Source organism: Dipodomys spectabilis, unplaced genomic scaffold (assembly GCF_019054845.1).
Source record: "Dipodomys spectabilis isolate Male_0828 unplaced genomic scaffold, ASM1905484v1 ptg000069l, whole genome shotgun sequence".
NCBI lineage: Eukaryota > Metazoa > Chordata > Mammalia > Rodentia > Heteromyidae > Dipodomys > Dipodomys spectabilis.
In genome coordinates this window covers 26,351,960-26,372,069 of record NW_024870746.1, presented here as the reverse complement: position 1 = coordinate 26,372,069, position 20,110 = coordinate 26,351,960, and the positions used below count along the sequence as shown (strand labels likewise).

Genomic DNA, 20,110 nt, shown 5'->3' with positions numbered 1-20,110 from the left:
TAGGGAAGAAACAACCCCCTCCTGGTGTAGGTTTGGTAAGGATGTTTGTATTTGACCAGTTCTCACCTTTTGTACGAACTGTGAATTTCATAAACTCTGATTTTATTGCCTCTAGGCCCAAGCTTTTGTCTTTCCAGACAGAGTAGTCTTAATTCTTTTAGCCTTCCCTCATATAGACTTGTCCATGTCCCTGATCATTTTAGCTGCCCTTGTCTGGACTGTTTGCAGCTGTCAGAATGCTTTTGAAATTCAGCCAGCCAGGCTCTGTGGGCTATTCTGGGAGCAGACACGTTTTGACTTGAGGGGGGATAGGGCAGTGTGTCTCCTGGGTGCTGTGCTGGCCTCTGGGACAATGGCAGCACACAGTGTCATTGTGTACTATAGGGTCTCTGCAGTAACCCTTTCTAGTCAGCCAAAACAAAGCATGGATCCCTTCTTTTCCAGGAACAGCTTAAATCTCTGTCTGGGTGCCACTGTCTGCCTTTGCTCACCTTAGCCCTTTTTGTCTTGTTCCTGCTCTGTTTCTCAAGCTGATAGCTCTCCACTTTTTGTTATGCAGAGGAGTAGCACATTAGATACTTGAAAATTAACTCTGCTTTTCCTTTCAGAACATTTGTGAAAGCTGTGCTCCCAACACTGATGAAGATTAACCTATAGAACTGGAAATGGGCCCAACCAGAAATGAGCTTTTTTTTTTCTCTTTCCTTCATTCACCATCTCAAAATTCTAGTTTTGTGGGTGGTGATAGTTCTTTAAATTTGTATTAAAGATACTTATCCCTCTCTTCCTAACCTTTCTTATTATCCTGACTTTATTTATTTAGCTATTTGGGGAAGTAGTAGCCAACCCAGTATGAATTCCTTCACTTTTTTTTTTTTTGGTGTCAGTATGGGGCTTGAACTCAGGGCATTATACTCTTGCTTCGCTCTTTCTGCTCAAGGCTGGCTCTACCACTTGAGCTATATCTCCATCTCAAGATTTTTGCTAGCTAACTGTAGATAAGAGTCTTTTAGACTTGTCTTCCCAGGCTGGCTTTGAACTATGATCCTCAGTTCTTAGCCTCCTGAGTAGCTAAGATTAACAGGTATGAGCCACTGGTGCCCTAAAATGATCAAAATTATCTGGGAGTTAGGGATGTGGCTCGAGTGATCAGAGTTCTTGCCCTGGGTTCAATACCCATTGCCACCCCCCCAAAAAAAAAGTGGTAGCAGAAAGGTTTGAAAACTTTATTTGTTTTTCGCAGTTTTCTTAATAAGTTAATTTCTGAAAGGCAAGAGCCTCTGTATGCTATGTAGGCCAGGACCACCAATATCTACTGCTGAACAGTAGTTGAAATTTGGGATGTGGAACCTCTCCCCTCCCCCTTCCCCCCCCCCCCCCCCTCTCTGTCTGTCTGTCTGTCTGTCTCTCTCTCTCGCTCTCCCTCTGCTCCCCCCAACCTCCCCCCACATTGCAAATAAGTTAAGTCTTGGTTATCTGTAGTCTGTATTTAGTTCTTATCCTAGCCCTCCAAGAGAAGTCATGCATGATTTTCCCCTTATGGGAAAAATGTGGGTTTTGTCCAGTAGTTAAAGCCTATCCATTCGTGTGGTCTGTGTTTTTTTTTTTTTTTTTTTTGCTAAATGATATTCCCCCCTCCCTCCAATGTACACACTGTTAGTGGTTTACTTGACAAGGGCCTCAGGAAGGTTTTGAATAGGCAAATACACTAACCTTCTGCCCCTTCTCAGCCCTCAGACCCCAAGAAACAGGTAGAAGATGGCAGAAAGGTCATTAACCTTAGCCTTCTCCCCTTTGTCTTTCTTGCCTTGTGGCTCCCAGGCCCGCCAGGTGATGGAAAGAGAGTTCAATAACCTTTTGGCATTGGGCACAGACCGGAAGCTGGATGACGTGAGTACCTGGCTGTGAATCCAAGGCCTTGGGGATCCGGTTGGTTGGACTGAGGTTGATGAGTTCTGCCTATCCTGGCTGATGATGGGTGAGCTTGCCTCAGGGAAGAGATCCAGGAGTATGAGATGTTTTAGAAGTCAGGGAGGCCAGCCAGGCTCAGCTGACTGAGCAGTGACTGTGAATTCTATATGACTTCTATCTGGCATAAGTATGTGATACTTCAAGCATCTTCTGGCTTCAGGCCCAGTGCTCCTAACTACACAGGATCAAATGTCTTCCCTAGAAACCATACCCTTGGGGTCTAATTTGTCTTTTAGACCCCATCTCAGTGACACTTCTCTGCCTGCTAGGAGACAGCAGCCTCTGGCTCCATCCTGTTGTATCTGAGGATAGAGGTACTGAGTGACAGTCCTCTGCTCCTCGTACACTCTGATGGCATTAAACACATAGCTTAAGCGTCCATCATCCCAGCTCCCTGGCTTTATGTTCTCTCTGTTGTCATACTACATTAGGGCTGGCCTCTCTTGGTCACTGCAGATGCAGTCTTATGCCTTTCTTCTTCAAGCCTTCCTCTCAAGTTCATGGCAGACCCTGACAGCTTGAGCCATAAGTATCTCCTTAGAAATACCTATCCCAGTTCACCTGTTCCCCAGGACTACAGCCTGGCTACCACCTCTGCCTTTCTCCTCTCTAATTACTTGCCTGCCCTCGCCAGTCACATCTGCCTTAGCCATTCTGGCTCCAAGAATGTTAAAAAAGAGCCCAGGCTCTGTTTATTTTTAGCTTCTTCATCTTCAGACAGATCATTGTTTCTTAGTTGGATTTAACAAGGCTAAAAACCACCTTTGTAGAAGACCACTCACTAGTAGACAGGACACACGAGAATACATAGATTTTTGTTGTTGTTGTTGTTGTTGGTCAAGGGGTCTGAACTCTGGGCCTGGGTGCTGTCCCTCAGCTCTTCAGCTCAAGGTGAACACTCTACCACTTGAGCCACAGCGTCACTTCCAGCTTTTTCTGCTTATGTGGAGCTAAGGAATTAAACCTAGGGCCTCATGCATGCAAGGCAAGCACTCTACCACTGAGCTACCTTCCCAGCCCTACACAGCATTTTTTTTGGGGGGGTCCAGTCATGGGGCCTGAACTCTGGGCTTGGGCACTGTCCCTCAGCTCTTCAGCTCAAAACTAGCGCTCTACCACTTGAGCCATAGTGCCACTCCGGCTTTTTTCTTTTTGCTTATGTGGTGCTGAGGAATCGAACCCAGGGCCTTGAGCATGCAAGGCAAGCGCTCTACCACTGAGCCACCTTCCCAGCCCCCCTACACAGCATTTTTGAAGGTGTGTTTTCACAGAGGTACCCTGAAGTTGGGTATGTGTATTTGAATACACATATGTATACATGTATATATGAACGTGTGTGCATGCATGTACATTCTAATGATGTAGATACACCACCTGATTCCCCTGGCTGTCCCTCTTCTCAGACCCTTTAATTCCTTCTCATCTCCATGCTCCTGCAGTGCTGACCCTATCATTTTGTTTGCACAAACTGACAGTCTTAGCTTTCTTTGTCATCAGAAAAATGACTCCCATATATGTTAGTGTGGTATGTGCGTTCTTGTTTCTTTTCCTTTCTTCCTTCCTTCCTTCCTTCCTTCCTTCCTTCCTTCCTTCCTTCCTTCCTTCCTTCCTTCCTTCCTTCCTTCCTTCCTTCCTTCCTTCCTTCCTTCTTTCCTTCCTCTTTTTTTTTTTTTTGGTTGGTTGTGGGGCTTGAACTCTGGGCCTGGGCGCTGCCCTGAGCTCTTCAGCTCAAGGTGAGCACTCTGCCACTCGAGCCACAGCATCACTTCCGATTTTCTGGTGGTTTATTGGAGATAAGAGTCTCATAGATTTTCCTGCCCAGGTGGGCTTTGAACTGCGATCCTCAGATCTCAGCTTCCTGAGTAGCTAGGATTATAGGCATGAGCTACCAGTGCCTGGCAAGTATGGTGCTTTCTTAGAAGGCTATTTTTTGCTTCAATCCTCATGACAATCTTCTTTGAATGCCTTCTCTGTCCAGGATGAGCCAGGCACAGTAGCTCAGTGGTAACAGGAGTTTCATTTTGTTCTGATTGTCATCTATGGAGGTTATTATTGGCATCTTTCAGATGAGACTGGAAGGTCAAAGAAGCACCTCACAGAACTGGTATGTGGCAGGGTAGGTCTGGAGCAGTTGCATGTCTGCTTCCAGGGCTCTTTCCTGCTATCTCCTGGATGCCAATAGAGCTAGCTGGTTTCCAGTACATCTCACTGTGAAGTGGAGCTGTTGAGTGGAGCCAAGGGATACTGTCTGACAGCATAGTGAGGTTTCAGGGCTGCTTCTAGATATGGGATGAGAGAGGTCTGGTTCTTGCAGGAAAATTAAAGTAAAAGCTTGGTGGTGAGAATAGGGAAAGTTGGTAAAGAGGACGGACTAGGGAGAAAGTCTGATATCCAAGGAGTCTGCCTCCAGAGCATGAAGCATGTCATGGGTAGTCTGAAGCTGAGTCTTGCAATGACTTCTTCTGCCAGTTCTTCCATTTCCCTTGTCAAGCATCAAGGCTCTGAAAGGCTTCATCCTGGTCTCCCTCTACATGGAGATTGCTCAAGGGAAATGAGGAGAAGCAGAAAGAACATGTGCCCCATAGAAAACTTGAGGACCTAGAAGTCAGTCTTTGGGGTTGGCTGAAGGTGGTTGCAAGGGGTGAGGGAGGGAGGACAGGGCTAGATTAAGGGGAGGATCATGTGGAGGCTAGCATGATGAAGTTCTTGCTAGGATGGAACTCCTGCACAGGAGACAAATGCCAGTCTTTTCATTTAGCAGATCATTATTGAGTGTCTGTGGTATTCCCAGACACAGCTCACGAGCTGGGGATTCACTGGTTTCATGGTTTCTGCCTCCATGGAGCATAGAATTTGAGACAGAGGAAGAAAGAGAAAGTGAAAGGGGTGGAGGTAGGGGAGCTGGAAAGAAATATTCATGAAATCCTCTCTCGTAAGACCGTATAAAAATGCCTCTGGGACAAGTGCTAAGGAGTGTGAGAGCGTTTGGGTTCCACAGGGCACAGACAACAAATCCCAAGGGTTGGAGATAGATGTGTTGTTGAGGGGGAAACAAGGGGTTAATGCCAGTATTCCTTCTGGTATGGCTCAGCTGCAGCTGGGCCCCTGCAGTTCTGAGGACACAGAGTGGAAGGCGGGCTGGCTAGATCAGGAGGGCTATGGCTCTGATGGATGGCGTTTTCTCTAAGGTTGTGGTCCTGAGTGCCCATTGGCAGAGAGTGATTTTGGAGACATGGCTGCAGTTGGTGAGGGGCATGTGGTGTCCATCTTGTCCTTTGGAGGAGTGTATCTCTGATCATCCTCCTGACCCATTACTGCCATGGAGTAACTGGTATGAGCCCATTGGAGTGGGTAGTCCAGGAGCTAGGTGGGGCAGACCTTGGCATTTGCATTTTATATAAGAGGAAATGAGCCAGCTTGGCCTGGGCACATTGCCGCTCCTAAGGCAGAGTCAAGAAAGCCAGGTGTTCTCAGTCCTGTGCTGCCCCAGGGTGACTGGTGGCAGCCCTGTGCAGGCCCAGGGAAGCCTCGGCTCCTATCCACGCTTAGAGGAGCCACTTCACAAGGGGAGGCTGAGAAGAGAAATGCCTAGAAAGATCTGTGGACACCCCAGCTTCAGTTTGGGACCGTTGGGGTGTGGGGGAAAGCTGAGCCCACTGCTGGATGACTGCTGTGACCTCAGCAGCCTCCTTCTTGACCCCTTGTAGCTGGCTCAGAGTTCCCACCTCACCTCTGATCCAGAGTCCAGAGGAAGAACTGAGGGCTAGAAAGCCAGCCAGCCCTGGGCCTGGCTCCCTTCTTTGCTAAGGGACGAGTGTGGTAGCCCTAGAGCGGGGCACGTTCCAGCGCACCCCCAGGTCCTGAGTGTGCCCCGGGTCCTGCGTGTGTCCCGGGTCCTGAGTGTGCCCGGGGTACTGAGTGTGCCCCGGGTCCTGCGTGTGCCCCGGGTCCTGCGTGTGCCCGGGGTTCTGAGTGTGCCCCGGGTCCTGCGTGTGCCCCGGGTCCTGCGTGTGCCCGGGGTCCTGAGTGTGCCCCGGGTCCTGAGTGTGTCCCGGGTCCTGCGTGTGCCCCGGGTCCTGCGTGTGCCCGGGGTCCTGAGTGTGCCCGGGGTCCTGAGTGTGCCCGGGGTCCTGAGTGTGCCCCGGGTCCTGCGTGTGCCCGGGGTCCTGCGTGTGCCCCGGGTCCTGAGTGTGCCCGGGGTCCTGAGTGTGCCCCGGGTCCTGCGTGTGCCCCGGGTCCTGAGTGTGCCCCGGGTCCTGCGTGTGCCCCGGGTCCTGCGTGTGCCCCGGGTCCTGCGTGTGCCCCGGGTCCTGAGTGTGCCCGGGGTCCTGCGTGTGCCCCGGGTCCTGCGTGTGCCCGGGGTCCTGAGTGTGCCCGGGGTCCTGCGTGTGCCCGGGGTCCTGCGTGTGCCCCGGGTCCTGCGTGTGCCCGGGGTCCTGAGTGTGCCCCGGGTCCTGCGTGTGCCCCGGGTCCTGCGTGTGCCCGGGGTTCTGAGTGTGCCCCGGGTCCTGCGTGTGCCCCGGGTCCTGCGTGTGCCCGGGGTCCTGAGTGTGCCCCGGGTCCTGAGTGTGTCCCGGGTCCTGCGTGTGCCCCGGGTCCTGCGTGTGCCCGGGGTCCTGAGTGTGCCCGGGGTCCTGAGTGTGCCCGGGGTCCTGAGTGTGCCCCGGGTCCTGCGTGTGCCCGGGGTCCTGCGTGTGCCCCGGGTCCTGAGTGTGCCCGGGGTCCTGAGTGTGCCCCGGGTCCTGCGTGTGCCCCGGGTCCTGAGTGTGCCCCGGGTCCTGCGTGTGCCCCGGGTCCTGCGTGTGCCCCGGGTCCTGCGTGTGCCCCGGGTCCTGAGTGTGCCCGGGGTCCTGCGTGTGCCCCGGGTCCTGCGTGTGCCCGGGGTCCTGAGTGTGCCCGGGGTCCTGCGTGTGCCCGGGGTCCTGCGTGTGCCCCGGGTCCTGCGTGTGCCCGGGGTCCTGAGTGTGCCCCGGGTCCTGCGTGTGCCCCGGGTCCTGCGTGTGCCCGGGGTCCTGAGTGTGCCCCGGGTCCTGCGTGTGCCCCGGGTCCTGCGTGTGCCTGGGGTCCTGAGTGTGCCCCGGGTCCTGCGTGTGCCCGGGGTCCTGCGTGTGCCCCGGGTCCTGAGTGTGCCCCGGGTCCTGCGTGTGCCCCGGGTCCTGCGTGTGCCCCGGGTCCTGCGTGTGCCCCGGGTCCTGAGTGTGCCCGGGGTCCTGAGTGTGCCCCGGGTCCTGCGTGTGCCCCGGGTCCTGCGTGTGCCCCGGGTCCTGCGTGTGCCCCGGGTCCTGCGTGTGCCCCGGGTCCTGAGTGTGCCCGGGGTACTGAGTGTGCCCCGGGTCCTGCGTGTGCCCTGGGTCCTGCGTGTGCCCGGGGTTCTGAGTGTGCCCCGGGTCCTGCGTGTGCCCCGGGTCCTGCGTGTGCCCGGGGTCCTGAGTGTGCCCCGGGTCCTGAGTGTGTCCCGGGTCCTGCGTGTGCCCCGGGTCCTGCGTGTGCCCGGGGTCCTACGTGTGCCCTGGGTCCTGAGTGTGCCCGGGGTCCTGAGTGTGCCCCGGGTCCTGCGTGTGCCCGGGGTCCTGCGTGTGCCCCGGGTCCTGAGTGTGCCCGGGGTCCTGAGTGTGCCCCGGGTCCTGCGTGTGCCCCGGGTCCTGCGTGTGCCCCGGGTCCTGCGCGTGCCCCAGGTCCTGCGTGTGCCCCGGGTCCTGAGTGTGCCCGGGGTCCTGAGTGTGCCCCGGGTCCTGCGTGTGCCCCGGGTCCTGCGTGTGCCCGGGGTCCTGAGTGTGCCCGGTGTCCTGCGTGTGCCCCGGTCCTGAGTGTGCCCCCCTGGTGCAGGGGGAAGACAAAGTGTTCCGCCGCGCCCCGTCTTGGAGGAAACGCTTCCGGCCGCGGGACCACCACAGCGGGGGCATGCTGGGCACGTCGGCCGAGACCCTCCCGGCGGGCTTCCGAGTGTCCACGCTGGGTCCCCTGCAGCCCCCGCCCGCCCCACCCAAGAAGATCCTTCCGGAAGGTGAGCGGGCGGGGCTCGGCGGGCACCGCGGCCTGCGGCCTGGCGGGTAGCGGGCGCGGCCGGCGCTGCTGTAACGGCTGTGTGTCGAGGGGGCGCTGCGGGGCCGGCCATGCGGGGACCCTGCCGCGGCCACCGGGCGGGCGGGCGGCGGGCGGGCGGGCGCGCACTAACCCGGCTCTGTGTTCTCCCGCGCTGCCAACTCCCCCCCAGCCGGGCCGGCGGGGGCGCAGAGACTGGAGACCTCCACGGTTCGGACCTATTCCTGCTGACCCCCACCCTCCCGCCCCGGGTCCGACGGGGGTGCGCCCCCGGCTCGGGGTAAGTGGGCCCGGCCCGGGGCGCCCCCGCCGCACGCCCGGCCCCGCCCGGCCCGCCCGGCCGCTGGCTCCGCCTGCCCGCTCTGCCTGGCCCTGCCCTGCCCGGCTCCGCTTGCCCTGCCCGGCCCTGCCTGCCCTGCCGGCTCCCTTCCCGCGCGCGCGTGGCTTGGGGCGCTTTGCGCTAGGGAGCATGCTGCCGATCCTCGCGTCCGGCTCTGGGGGTCCGGGGGAGCGGAGGGATCCACGCTCACGGCTGCCTATGTCTCTTCTCTCTCAGCTCGCTCCCACTATCTCTACGGACACATGCTCTCCGCCTTCCGGGACTAGCCACGGCCTGGGCTGCCTGGCATCTCCCGGGTTCCCAGGCTCAGCCGGCCCCCGGCCCCTCCTGCTCGCTCCCCTTCTTCCACGCCGCCCAGTCTCGTCCTTCTGTGACTGTCCAGTTGTTCTGGATCTCAGAGTTATCCCCCACCACCCCCCACCCGGGCCCCGGGCATCCCACTATCCCCATTCCCACTGCGCGTCCTTTCTAAGTCTCTTGTGGATGTGGCCTGGGTCTCCTCGTGTCCCGGAGGTACCCAGGTCATCCGTGCTTGGTGCTTGGGATTCTGCGGGATGGAGCCCAGCGTGGCACCATGCTCCCCCCTCTGGACCTAGCCTGGTCTGGACTGTGCCCTCCACCAGGACCAGGCCCCACCCTGGGTCAAGGCCTGAGCCGGCCCCTCCTGCAAGGGAGCCTCTCAGACTCCTCCTTGCCCGGCCTGTTCTGCCTCCTGGTCCCTGCCCACTCTGGCAGTCTCCTCACAGTTGGTTTGGGGATCTCCAGCATCATCTCGCCCCCTTCCCAACCCACCACAACTTGAAGCTCCTGCTTCTGGGACTTGCTTGGGCATTGGAAGGGCTGCAGAAGACCCGATTGTCCGCAGCCAGGATGGTGAGACCCAGAAGGAGAACTGGGGACACTGAGGGAGAAACTGTGGGCCCTGGCTTAAGCCAAATCCCAGACAGGATGAGAAAGGGATCCCAGAGCTTCCTGCCCAGGGTGAGGGTGGTGAACCTTTCAGCCCTCTATCTGATGAGAGGGGTAGACAGGCAAGACAGAGGGAGAACTAACTGATGGCCCCTGGAAGCCATAAGCTCAAGGACACTGGGAATGTTAGCCCAAGCCCCAGGGACACTGGTCCTGCTGGGGAAGAGCAGTTGGGCTGGACACTGCTGACGGGCCCAGTCTCCCTTCCTTTGCTGTTCTCTGGCGCCACCCTTCTTTAGCGGTTCCAGCCCTCTAAGAACCAGCCTGAGGGGTAAGCTGAATCAATACACTGGCCTGGGAATCAGGTTTGGGAAAAAGGCAGTATCAAACTTCCTTCCTCCAACTGGCCAGGAAGAAAATAGCTTCCCCTTCCGTGAGTCATGCTTCAGAAATTTGGTGTTGGTGAAGGTTGTCACTCGTGCCTGTTCTTTAGATGTGCCTGGACTGTTACTCCCAGAAATGCTGTCACTTTAGTGGTTTCCCTAGCAGAAGGGAACTGGGGCAGAAGGATGTGGGTCCTGGTTTGGGAGGAATTTTATTCTTAAGAAATCTCTCTTCATCACCCACTGTGCCTGAAAGTGTTGGGGACATCAATTCAGGGTGAGCTGATGGGACTAGGGCTTCATCCAAGTGAGAGGAAAGAGAAAACACCTGGAGTAGTTTGCTGGAGAGGGGCAGTATAGTACCATCTTACAGTCCCCCACCCGCACCCCAACTACTTGGTTCAGAGCCAGTCTAGGCATGCAGGTGGGATAATGGACTAGTGCACCTGACCTGAAGGAGTTATGGAGTGTGGGGCAGGGTTAGGACTCAGCTTCTTGTGCTGCTTCTCAGTAGCGCAGAGCTTGACTAGTGGGCTGGCACCTGGCTGGGCAGGCAGCCACTTGCCCTTGCTCTCCCTCATTGTTTCTGCCCTGCTGGGAAGGGGGAAGGAAGAGTTGCTGAGCAGAGGATGAATTAGAAGACTTACCCCTCCCCCCATTTCTAGGTAGTGGGTTCAGTAGTGATAGAGATGGCCCAGAGCCTTAAGATTGAGCACTGCACTCCTTCAGGAGCCTTGTCTTTCCAGGGTCTATGTGGGAGAATCAGCCCTGGCATCTCCTCTCACAATGTAACCTTGTCATGGTTGGTCTTGTCCATTAGGCAACCGCTGGGGGAGCCAGGTGCATTCAGGGTTCTTGAGAAGGATTGCAGGGAGGCCATGGAGAAGGGGAATCTACCCAGGGACGGAAGGCAGTTGTCTTGGTATACCCCTTGCCTCGTAGCCAATCTTTTTTCTTTGGAGAGTTACCAGTGATCCAAGTCCTCGTCGTCAGCCTTCTGTGTCTCACCAGGTCCCTTCTCAGTACTGTATTGGCTCCGTGCATCACGAGTGAATGTGTGAGTGTATGTGGGTGTGAGTGTGGGTGTGTGTGTACCAATAAATGACCTGGTTTTAAGACAATGTACAAATGGCCTCTGGTCTTCTTTTGAAAGTGTGAGCTCACCGTCGTGTCCAGCTTCTTTGATAGCCCTCAGGGCTGCTATACTCTGAGAAGGAAGCATCACAGTTGTGAAAATCTGTTTATTTCTACCTCCACAGGATTTTGGAGGAGGTTAATGTTTTGCTGCCTTGTGCCAAGGACATAGAGGGCCAGATGAAGGGCCAGGAGCCCACCGCCAGGCTCCACTGATTTTATCTCTGCTCACCTGCCAGGCCTACTCTGTTTGTCCCCTTCACTCTGCACTGGAGTTGCTGCTGCTTCTCTGCACGTCCTTCCTCCACTCCTCTTTGAGCAGCTCCCATCACCTCTGGATCAGGCCCAGCTCCTCCTCCAGGTGGCTCATGATTTGGCTCCTTGGCCTCTCCATTTTCTGTCAGTTTGAGTCTAATGTGGAAATGTTTAGTCCCCCTGCCCCCTCATCAGAAGATACTTAGACTTCTGACTTTGTACCTTCAGGCCTTTGAGATCTACGTTAAGCCTCCCCTAGGAGGCAGTGCCTGCCTCTCCAGCAGAATTAGGAAGCCAGCAGCCCTTAGGTCCATGAATGCTCTGCACATTCAGATGTTAGGCACTCTTTGTCTCCCATGCCAGGCTGCAAGGCTGCTCCATAGGTCAGGATAATGGGCCTCTGTGTCCCATTAATTCATTCACACACTTGAGTGAATGAATGAGCGATCTTATCTCAAGAAAGTTGTCAGCAGAGCGAATATGAATAGAAGCTGAAAATTACTGCCTATTGTATGTGTCAGACACTGTGCTAAGCATTGTCTTAGTCTGTTATCATTACTATAACAAAATACCTTAGGTGATTTATAATCAACAGAAATGTATTCTCATAGTTCTGAAGAATGAGACATCCAAGGCCAGGGACCCAGCAGACAGATCTGGTGTCTGGTGGGGGTCCAATCCTTAGAGATGGCACTTTCTTGAGGGTTCTTACATACTCCTTTTATAAGGACTTTCATTTCTGAGAGTGGGGCCTGATGAGCTTATTGCCTCCTAATTCAACTCTGTTAATACTACTGAATTGTAACGTGAGTATTGGAGAGACCAAATGTGTAATCATAGCACTTACTAAGTGGATTAATTTATTTGACTGTCACAGCACTGTGATATAACACCATCTCCATCTTATAGATGAGACCATGTAGGCCTAGCTAAGATCTTACAGCCAGAAAGAGATGCGAATCCCCTGACTTCAGTGCTTTGTCCTTAACTGTGGTTTCAATGTTAAAGTATTGCTCCAGGTGAGAAGTGGTGGCAGTGCCTGTAATGCTAGCAGTCTGGAGGCTGAGGCAGAAGAATTAAGAGTTTGAGATACATGGTGAGATAAATACTCCAGTATCAGGAGTGCTTGACCATGTGACTTGATTCTCTTTTAAGGGAACTTGTGACTTCTCCAGCTGCCCTAGCTGTTTGTTTTTCCCAGCTTCTGTGAATTGGCATGGGGCCCTGTGTGTGGTGGTGAACGCCCATCAACACAGAAAAATGCTCTGTGCATCCTTGTGTCTCTGTCTGTGGTTAGCAATGCCCCAAACATTGATGGAGAAGGCCCAGATGACAGACAAGAGAGTGCCAGGGAAGGCATCCTAGACAGAATCGAGGAGGAGCAATCAGAGGCAAGGGAAGGCACTGGCCTAGTGCCTACAAGCTTCAAGGGGTCCCCTTCATCTGCTCCTGGATGAAAGGGAGAATTGATGTATCTTGGTGGACAGATCTGAAGGGATGTAGAAGGAACAGGCTTTGCAGAAAGGAGAACTTAGTGTTGGACCGGCTGAGCTTGAAGTGAGACCCCCCCAACGTTGTGTTTCTCTCAGCATTTGTAGAAAGCCGCAAAAAAATCTGGAATTCTGTCCCAGAAGCCCAGCAAAAGGAATTTGTTCCAGACAGTGAGTGGCAGCAAGTCTGGGTCTGGGGATCAGGGGTTCCCTGTGGCTGAGGGAAGGCAGGGATGAGGCATAGCCAAAGTGGTGCCATGTGGGTTTCCAAGGAGGTCATAGGCTGGTCTTCCTTTCCCAAGGTCAGCCTGGAACCTCCCTGTCTCATTTGGTGTTCTAACTCCTGCAGGCTTCTGCTCCTCAATTTGAGCCAAGAGGCAAAGAAGCCAAAGAAGTGTGAGGGGCATGGTATGCCGCGATGATGTCTGCCGGTAAAACAGGTTGAGTAGAGGAGCCTCCTCTCCTCTTTCCCTCCATTATCTTTCACCTTTGAACTTCTCTCCAGTTGGCCCAGCCACCTGCTACATCTGGAACACTTAGGTTTTTCAGCCTGCCAGATTAATTATCTGGAGAAATTAAATACCCATGAGTTTATTGGAGTATACAAATAGTACTTTAAACACTCAGCAGTTCATACTAATTATCTAAACTATTTCTACACTAACAACTGGTGTGCCAATTTCAGGTAATTCCTATCTTTTCATTCCAGCGGATTCCCTAAAGTCCATAATTAGGCAACATTTGATTAACCCAGTTTGATTTATTCTAAATGCTTCCACCGAGGAAGGAGTTTAAGCTAATTTCCCTGAAGGACTCCACCTCACTGTTCATTAGCCAGAATCCTATCTGTAATTCTATTGTGAAAGTTAAGGATTTGTTAATTAAGGAAGTCCCTGTGCTTTGATGACAATTATTTATTCTGTAAAAATAATGACTGAATCTGGGCTCCTGTGTGGCAGAGATTGCCATTCATTCCTGGATGGTCACAGCACCATATGTCAAAGTTAAAGACTTAGGGTATGATAAAGTAAGTAGGTGACAATAACACCTGACAATGTCAGGGATCTCCTGCTCTAGTAGCCATTCCTAAAGTGCGGTGTGTGTGTGTGTGTGTGTATGTGTATGTGTATGTGTGTGTGTGTGTGCATGTATGCACACAGGCACGTGTGTATATGCACACTGGGTCTTGAACTCAGGGACTTGCACTCTTACATAGCATATTTCACCCAAGGCCGGCTCTCTACCACTTGAGCCATACCTCCACTTCTGGTTTCTTGCTGGTTAATTGGAGATAAGTCTTGGATTTGTCTGCTCAAGCTGGTTTGAGCCAGGATCCTCAGATTTTAGCCTCCTGAGTAGAAAGGATTGGATTATAGGCGTGAGCCACCAGGGCCACCACCACTAAAACTGCCATTTGTTTCAGAGGATGAATATCAACCTGAAGGTCCAGTTGACTATGGGCTTTAAAACTATATCCGGTGATTCCGGAGCCTATCAGATCCTTGGTATTGATGAAGGCCCTCCTTGGCCAGCCCTAGATGCCAGTAAGAAGGTCAAGTGATAAGCAAGTCCCAGCTGAAGGCAGTAGAGTGGTGTCAACCCTAGAAGCTTGAGCAGTACTGGGGGTAGAGGAAATGAATCTGAGAGGAGAAGATTCTCCCCACCCCTGGCTGTGCACTACAGTGTTTTGGTGGGTAGTGAGTAAACATAGACTATAGACAAGTCATGGCAGCCAGCCTTGTCTTGCTTACTCTCAGTGGATCAAGACTAAGAGTTATGGAAATGACTTAGATTAGTCTCTCCAGCCCCTCCAAGAAGGAAAGACTATAAATTCAGTGACACAAACTCAAAAAGAAAATCTCCCAGACCAGGACAGATTAGACCAGCTGATGATTAATTACTCAAGAGAAGCAGGTCTGGACTTGGGGCCCTGTCTTCTACACACTCATATCCTCTGTACACACCCTATCTTCAGCATTCTCAGACTCTGTTGAAGCTTTCTTTTGATCTCTTCCTTAGGTAGAATTTGTGGACCAACTAGGGGCAGGATGTTAGCTTCTTCTTTAGGAACCAGGCCAGGGGGGCCTGGGCTTAGCCCAGCTAAGCCTAGAGTAAATACAGAATGGCCTGCCATTACTGGTGTGTGAAACTGAGTCAGGTCAGTTACCAAGGGCCCCAGAGAACTGAGTGGGAGCTAGGATGTGCTGTGCTCTGAACCCTCGCTCTTCTATAGTGATCCTGAAATTTATAATTTGCAACCAAACAAACTTATTCCCAAGCTGTTGGAGTTAACGTTTTTATTGGGCGTTTGTGGCCCATTCCAGTTCTAGTTCCCATTAACTCCCCCAATGAATCCATATGTAATCTCTATCCAAAATCTCTGTTCTTGACTTTCCACCCACCTTCTCCCCTTAGGAAGCCAGTTTTTGAAAAATAGCATCTTAAATGAGGAGAACCCCAGGTTCTCTTTTGATTGTTCTTTGGGAACCTCTGGCCACTCCCTTAGCACAATCTCCTGTGAGCCTTGGGCAGGGATGGCAGCCCCCTCTGCTTGGAGGGAGGGGCTAAGGGTAGTGAGGGGACATGCCATTAGCCTACAAATAAATGGTCTGATACTACTTGCTCTAATATAATCACCTCCCACTTCCCTATGAGGAACCAATGGAGTTACAGGGACTTGAGAGCCCTGCCTATCCAGCTCTGCCGGCCCTCCCAATAGCCTGGGCACATATACGTGCTTAATTAACTGGAGGCAATGGGCTGGCTATTGGCTATAAGGTGGAATGCAGCAGACTGTGAGCAGTATCTAGGATTTCAAGTGCAGAAACACCCCCAGGGCTTTCTGTGGGCTACAAGGTTTCTGTATTAACTGATTGTCACCCAGGCTTTGAATCAGACCCACCTTGTCCCCAGATGGCAGGAAAAGGAGCAGGGCTCCTCAGTGCTTAGTGGGCATCATAGGTTGGTGCTACAGGAAGTCTTTGGTGCTTTTGGAGCCCTGCCCAAGTCAACCCTGGGTGTCCTTGGAAACGCCACCTCTGGAGTGAGCCAGGACCCCTGAAGGGCTGGGGTAGATACCATTCACGCTCCTCCCTCTATATCACCACAGACAAGGACAAACTTGCAACCAGTCTTTATTTGTTTTTTTAAAAAAAGGAAATCCAAATAAGTTAGCAAAAAAAAAAAGGTACAAAACAATGGCAAAACCACACAATGCTTAGTTAACAAAAGAAATCACCCCCAAGAGCTCCTGCCTCCTTCCCTGCCTGTCCCCTCAACTCATCACAGGAGACCTTGGTCAGATGGCAGCTTTACAAACGACACACAAAACAAAACAAAAACATAAAGCCACTGGAAGTTTCCCAATATTCACTGCAAAAACTTTCCCTCCCCCGCCCCCCCCTACCCCAGAGACAGGAACAGAGAGTTGTTCTCCTTTCTCATTCAGCTCAGGGCAGGCCCAGCCCAGCCACTGGCATCAGGAAGTGACCAGAACAGGAGATGTGCACATAGTCCAGGTCAGAACACTGTCTTTGTCTCTCAAGAGATTTCATTTTGGGGGTTGGAATTGAAGACTACATTATGAGAAAAAGGAAGCTCCTGAGTTTGCCCTCCCCTGAGCCGGGGGCATCCACAAGGGGGCGCTCTGGTCCTTTGCTTTGTCTCCTTGGAAAGGGGATGCCCTCTGCTCTAAGAAGTCACCTCAACGAAGGCATCCATCCTCTCAATGGGCCTTGCATGAACCCTAAGTCAGTGGGGGAGGGGATAGTCTGGTCTATGGCAGCCTGGAGCTATCTTCCTGGCAGCGACAGCCCGGCTTAGGAGGCCCCTACTGCAGAAGTGGTGGCATTTGCCACCACCGTGGGGGCTCCCACGGACACCCAACCTGTGGCCAACTTCAGTTGGGCATGGTTTCATCTGGAAAGGCCACAGACACATCCTCCACTGTGATGCTGTCCACGATGGAGGTGAGGGAGTGCAGGTTGTGGGCATCTGTGGGGTCAGCCGCCAGCAGGTGGTCTGTAAGGAGGTCAGAAATGTGTCACCTTTGGGGGACTCAGATTGGATGACCCTTGGGTGACACAGGTTTTCCAGGACTGATGGAGGAGCAAAGCTTCAGAGTTCAGGATTCCCTAGCTCCTGACTTTCTCCATGTTGTGAGTCCATATATGCATGCATGTGTGTGTGTGTGTGTGCGTGCGCACGTACACACACCTATATGCCCTCATATGTGTGGAGTCAGGATAGCAGATCTCAGAGGGACTGGAGCTGCCTTTTCTGGACCTAACTTTTCAGTGCCAACTCAGTAATTCCCAGAGACGGTCCAGGGCAGGCCAGTCTCTGGTCACTGAGGAGGTCAGCAGCAGCTAGGAAGCAACAGGAGGCCCCCACCTCTTAGCCTGCCAAGGCTGCAGGGAGGCACACAGCTTCCCAGATCACCCTTTGGGGTCCTAGGGTCACTAGGTCCCTGGAGAAATACAGGAAGAGGACCAGAGCAGGGAATAAAGTGAGAAGAGAGGAGTCCTCCCCCACCCCCACCCCAGAGCCTGTTATCAGGATCAGGCTTCACTTACCAGCAGGGTTAGGGCCAAACTCCAGGGCACTGCCCCACTCTGGACTGCAGGAGGCGCTGTGGGAGCTGCACTCACTGGGCACCTGCAGGAAGGGGCCAAGGCCCAAGGTCAGGGCACAGCCATCCTGGACCGTACCTCTGCCTGGCACCAGTAGGCTGAACTCAAGTGGGGCTGGAAGGTGGGCCACAAGCTGGGGACATCAGCCGAGGACCCCCTCTCCCATGTCAGAATGTTCACCCTCTGCTTCCAGGTCCTTTCTGGCTTCCAGGATGATCATTCTCTGGTCCCAAGATACCTGCTTAAAGGGGTATCTGTGGCTGCTCAAGACACCCAGGACAGGGTTGGGTCTGGGCCTCTTGGCATACTTGGCCTGGCTGGTCAGCCTGTGACTCAAGCACTGGAATGTGCTCCCTTGCGCAGGCTCAGTAGGAGCTTGCTCAGGGCCCTGTCTGTAGTTCTGCACCAGCCTGCCCCACCCCTCAGCACCTCTTGCCCATCGCCTTTGTCTGATCGGGAAGCGCCAGGGGGCACAGGAGGTCAGCTGGACAGCTGAACTCTGGAAGGGGTCCCTGCCTGGCACCTGCTGCAGCCATCTGATCAACCCTGTGTGGTGTCCCGGAGGCTGTCGGGGTGCCCCCCCCCGGCCCTCCTTCTGGGGCAGGTGCCTGGCCACTTACCGCAGGCTGGGGCCCGCCCCCGCCCCGGTAGCGGAGGTCTCGCTCCTCCTGGTTGAGGGAGCTGAGCAGGGCCTGCAGGCGCTCGATGTACTGGATGGCGCTGCGCAGGATCTCCACCTTGGGCAGCCGCTGGTTGGGGTTGAGCAAGGTACTCCTCTTCAGGGCCTCGAAGGCCTCGTTCACCTTCTTGAGCCTGCGCTTCTCCCTCAGAGTGGCTGCCCGCCGCCGATCCACAGACACCGACTTCCTCTTACACACCTTGCACGCCCACGGCAAGCACTGGCCGGGACAGCGTTCCGGGGTCCCCAGCCCCTTGTCTTCCAGGGGCCCTCGGGCCTCTGGGCTCAGACTGAGTTCGGTCTGCTCATAGCCCGGTGGCTCGAAGCCCTGGAGATGGACAGGCAGGTAGTTCTCCCCATCATAGAAGCGGGGCTCCTGGTAGAAGAAGGGGGACGTCTCATACAGCTCCATGGGGTCGGAAAAGACTTGTTCCTGCCACTGGCCCCCAGGCTCCTGCAGCCCCTCACGCCAACTGCTGGGTGCCATTTAAACCCTCCTGACTGGCATGGAACCAGAGATAAATATAGCCAACGCCACAGAAACCTGAGCCCTCCTCTAAGCTGTTGCTGCACATCAAGACGTTTACAGTGGCTTAGATGTGATTCCCCTTCTCTCTCCCCAGGCCCCCACCCACCCAGCCCGCCTGCCCCTGACTGGGGTGGCTTCTGTGCACGGGTCGGGAGGCCGTCGGCTGTAATTTGATTAGTTTTCATTTCTCCGCAGCCCCAGTGGGACAGGGGAGGTGGGGGCGAACACATCCCCCTCTCATCTGCTCCTTTCAATTACTCCTCCCCAGCCGCCTGCCTGTCCACTCTGCTCTCTCTCTCCAGGCCAAAGTAGCCTGGTGGGTGAAGGGCAAGAGGAACGGGGAAGAGGTGGGCTTAGGCTGGATGGGGGCCTTCAGAGCCAATCCATCTGTCTTGCTGCTTCCAACCACCCTTGCTGGGCTATAACAGTCCAGCAAAAGTTAAAGACTACCCACCCCAAAGACGGGTCTACTTCCATCTGGGCATGTACGGGTCCCTAGTGCCCAGGCACAAGAAAAATTGAAGCTCACAGGGTTCAACTTCTTGTTTTCTAATGCACCTTTGACCTCCTATGTTCTCTTAGATCTCATATGATGGGTGGTAAATTGACCAAGAGAATTTAGGGTTTTTTAATAGGAGGTTTTCTCCTTAATGAGGTCAGAGCAAGGATTAAAATTCACAGCCCATGTATCACCACTCTCCCTAACTTCAAAGGCAAGGTTAAGAGTCTTTTTCCTTCTGTCACTGCCATTTATCTGTCCGTCCATGTCACCTCCTCAATTCTTATTTCCTCCTTGCTTCAGTACCAGAATCTTCCTGAATCCTTAAGGTGGATGGAGTAGCAAAGGAGAGGGGAGAGACTTCATACTCCCTTCCTCTGGACCACCTTGGCTGGGTCCTCCTACTGCTTCCTGTCCATGCCGTCAGCCTTATAAGCATCCTTCGGTTCTCAGATGTGAAATGGAAGAGGAACTATGTCATCTCTGAGCGTCGAGGTAGATGGTCACCTCTCATTGCTGAGAGAGCTGTTCCCTGATGTAGTGCCAGGGCTCACATGCCAGTGTGAACCAAGCTCAGGCTTAGGCCTAGTGGTCACAGGGACACCCCTCTACCTCCCTGTGGTAGATATCATAAGGAACAACTTGTCCCGCTCAACCTTTGATACCTGACCCCTAGGTCACCATTGTCCGGCCTCTGCTGTTGTCACAAGATGGCCCCTTTTACCCACGTGTGGCTACTTGAGTCCTGGGTCTTGGGCTGCAGTCTTTCACCCTTGAGTTCCAGGTTTTTCCTCTAGAACCTAGTAGACTAAGTCTGGTCCATCGTTCTATCCCTATCCCATGGTAGATGCGACTGATGAGTTATAATCATTGGCAAAGACAATAAGAGGAAGCAGAATCCTGTGGGGGACCGAGGGAGGACTGGCTTCTGAGAAGAAGTGAGGTCTCCCTAGAATTTGAAGGACTGGCTTGCTTTCTTCGCTTTCGCCATGGGAAGAGACAGGAAAATGTTGGTGTCCTTTTGAAGCAGGAAATGGGTGAGGAGAGGACATAGCCAGTCGGGTCTTGAACCTCAATCCCAACGTTCTTGGCCTCTCAAGAAGCTAGGATTATAGCCATGGGCTATGGACACCTGGTTTAAGTTGAGAGAAAATACAGCACAGGTATTATGGGTATACCAACCAGCTGAGCTGAAGAAGGATCTGTTTCCAACAGCCAACCTCAAACAAAACCCAGAACAACCACCTT

At 53.7% G+C, this 20,110-nt stretch overlaps 2 protein-coding genes across 12 annotated transcripts in view; one reads left to right on the top strand and one right to left on the bottom strand.

The window, feature by feature from the left end:
* Ppfia4 (PTPRF interacting protein alpha 4) overlaps nucleotides 1-8,794 on the top strand; it is a 39,109-nt gene extending 30,315 nt beyond the window's left edge. For 6 of the 11 annotated variants that reach the window (XM_042681725.1, XM_042681732.1, XM_042681731.1 and 3 more), the window contains 3 exons: nucleotides 1,822-1,890; nucleotides 7,798-7,975; nucleotides 8,570-8,794. In XM_042681725.1, coding sequence (XP_042537659.1) covers nucleotides 1,822-1,890; nucleotides 7,798-7,975; nucleotides 8,570-8,619 — 297 coding nt within the window. In that variant the 3' untranslated portion in view covers nucleotides 8,620-8,794. Of the gene's footprint in view, nucleotides 1-1,821; nucleotides 1,891-7,797; nucleotides 7,976-8,185; nucleotides 8,294-8,569 lie in introns of those variants that run through there. The other 5 variants (XM_042681734.1, XM_042681730.1, XM_042681729.1 and 2 more) reach the window with 3 other exon arrangements.
* A 7,628-nt stretch (nucleotides 8,795-16,422) lies between these two features.
* Myog (myogenin) lies at nucleotides 16,423-18,246 on the bottom strand. The gene is made up of 3 exons (XM_042682261.1): nucleotides 17,776-18,246; nucleotides 17,099-17,180; nucleotides 16,423-16,544 (listed from the first exon to the last, which is right to left on the bottom strand). The coding sequence occupies exons 1-3, from the start codon at nucleotides 18,244-18,246 to the stop codon at nucleotides 16,423-16,425; spliced, it is 675 nt and encodes a 224-aa protein (XP_042538195.1).
* Between the last annotated feature and the right edge of the window lie 1,864 nt (nucleotides 18,247-20,110).

What these genes read in the sequence shown, in the direction of transcription:
- Myog (XM_042682261.1), bottom strand. Translation starts at nt 18,246, where the DNA reads ATGGAGCTGTATGAGACGTCCCCCTTCTTCTACCAGGAGCCCCGCTTC. An exon ending in GGGGCGGGCCCCAGCCTGCG is followed by an intron (nt 17,181 to 17,775) that starts GTAAGTGGCCAG and finishes CCCTTCCTGCAG; the next exon opens with GTGCCCAGTGAGTGCAGCTC. An exon ending in GTTTGGCCCTAACCCTGCTG is followed by an intron (nt 16,545 to 17,098) that starts GTAAGTGAAGCC and finishes ACCTCCTTACAG; the next exon opens with ACCACCTGCTGGCGGCTGAC.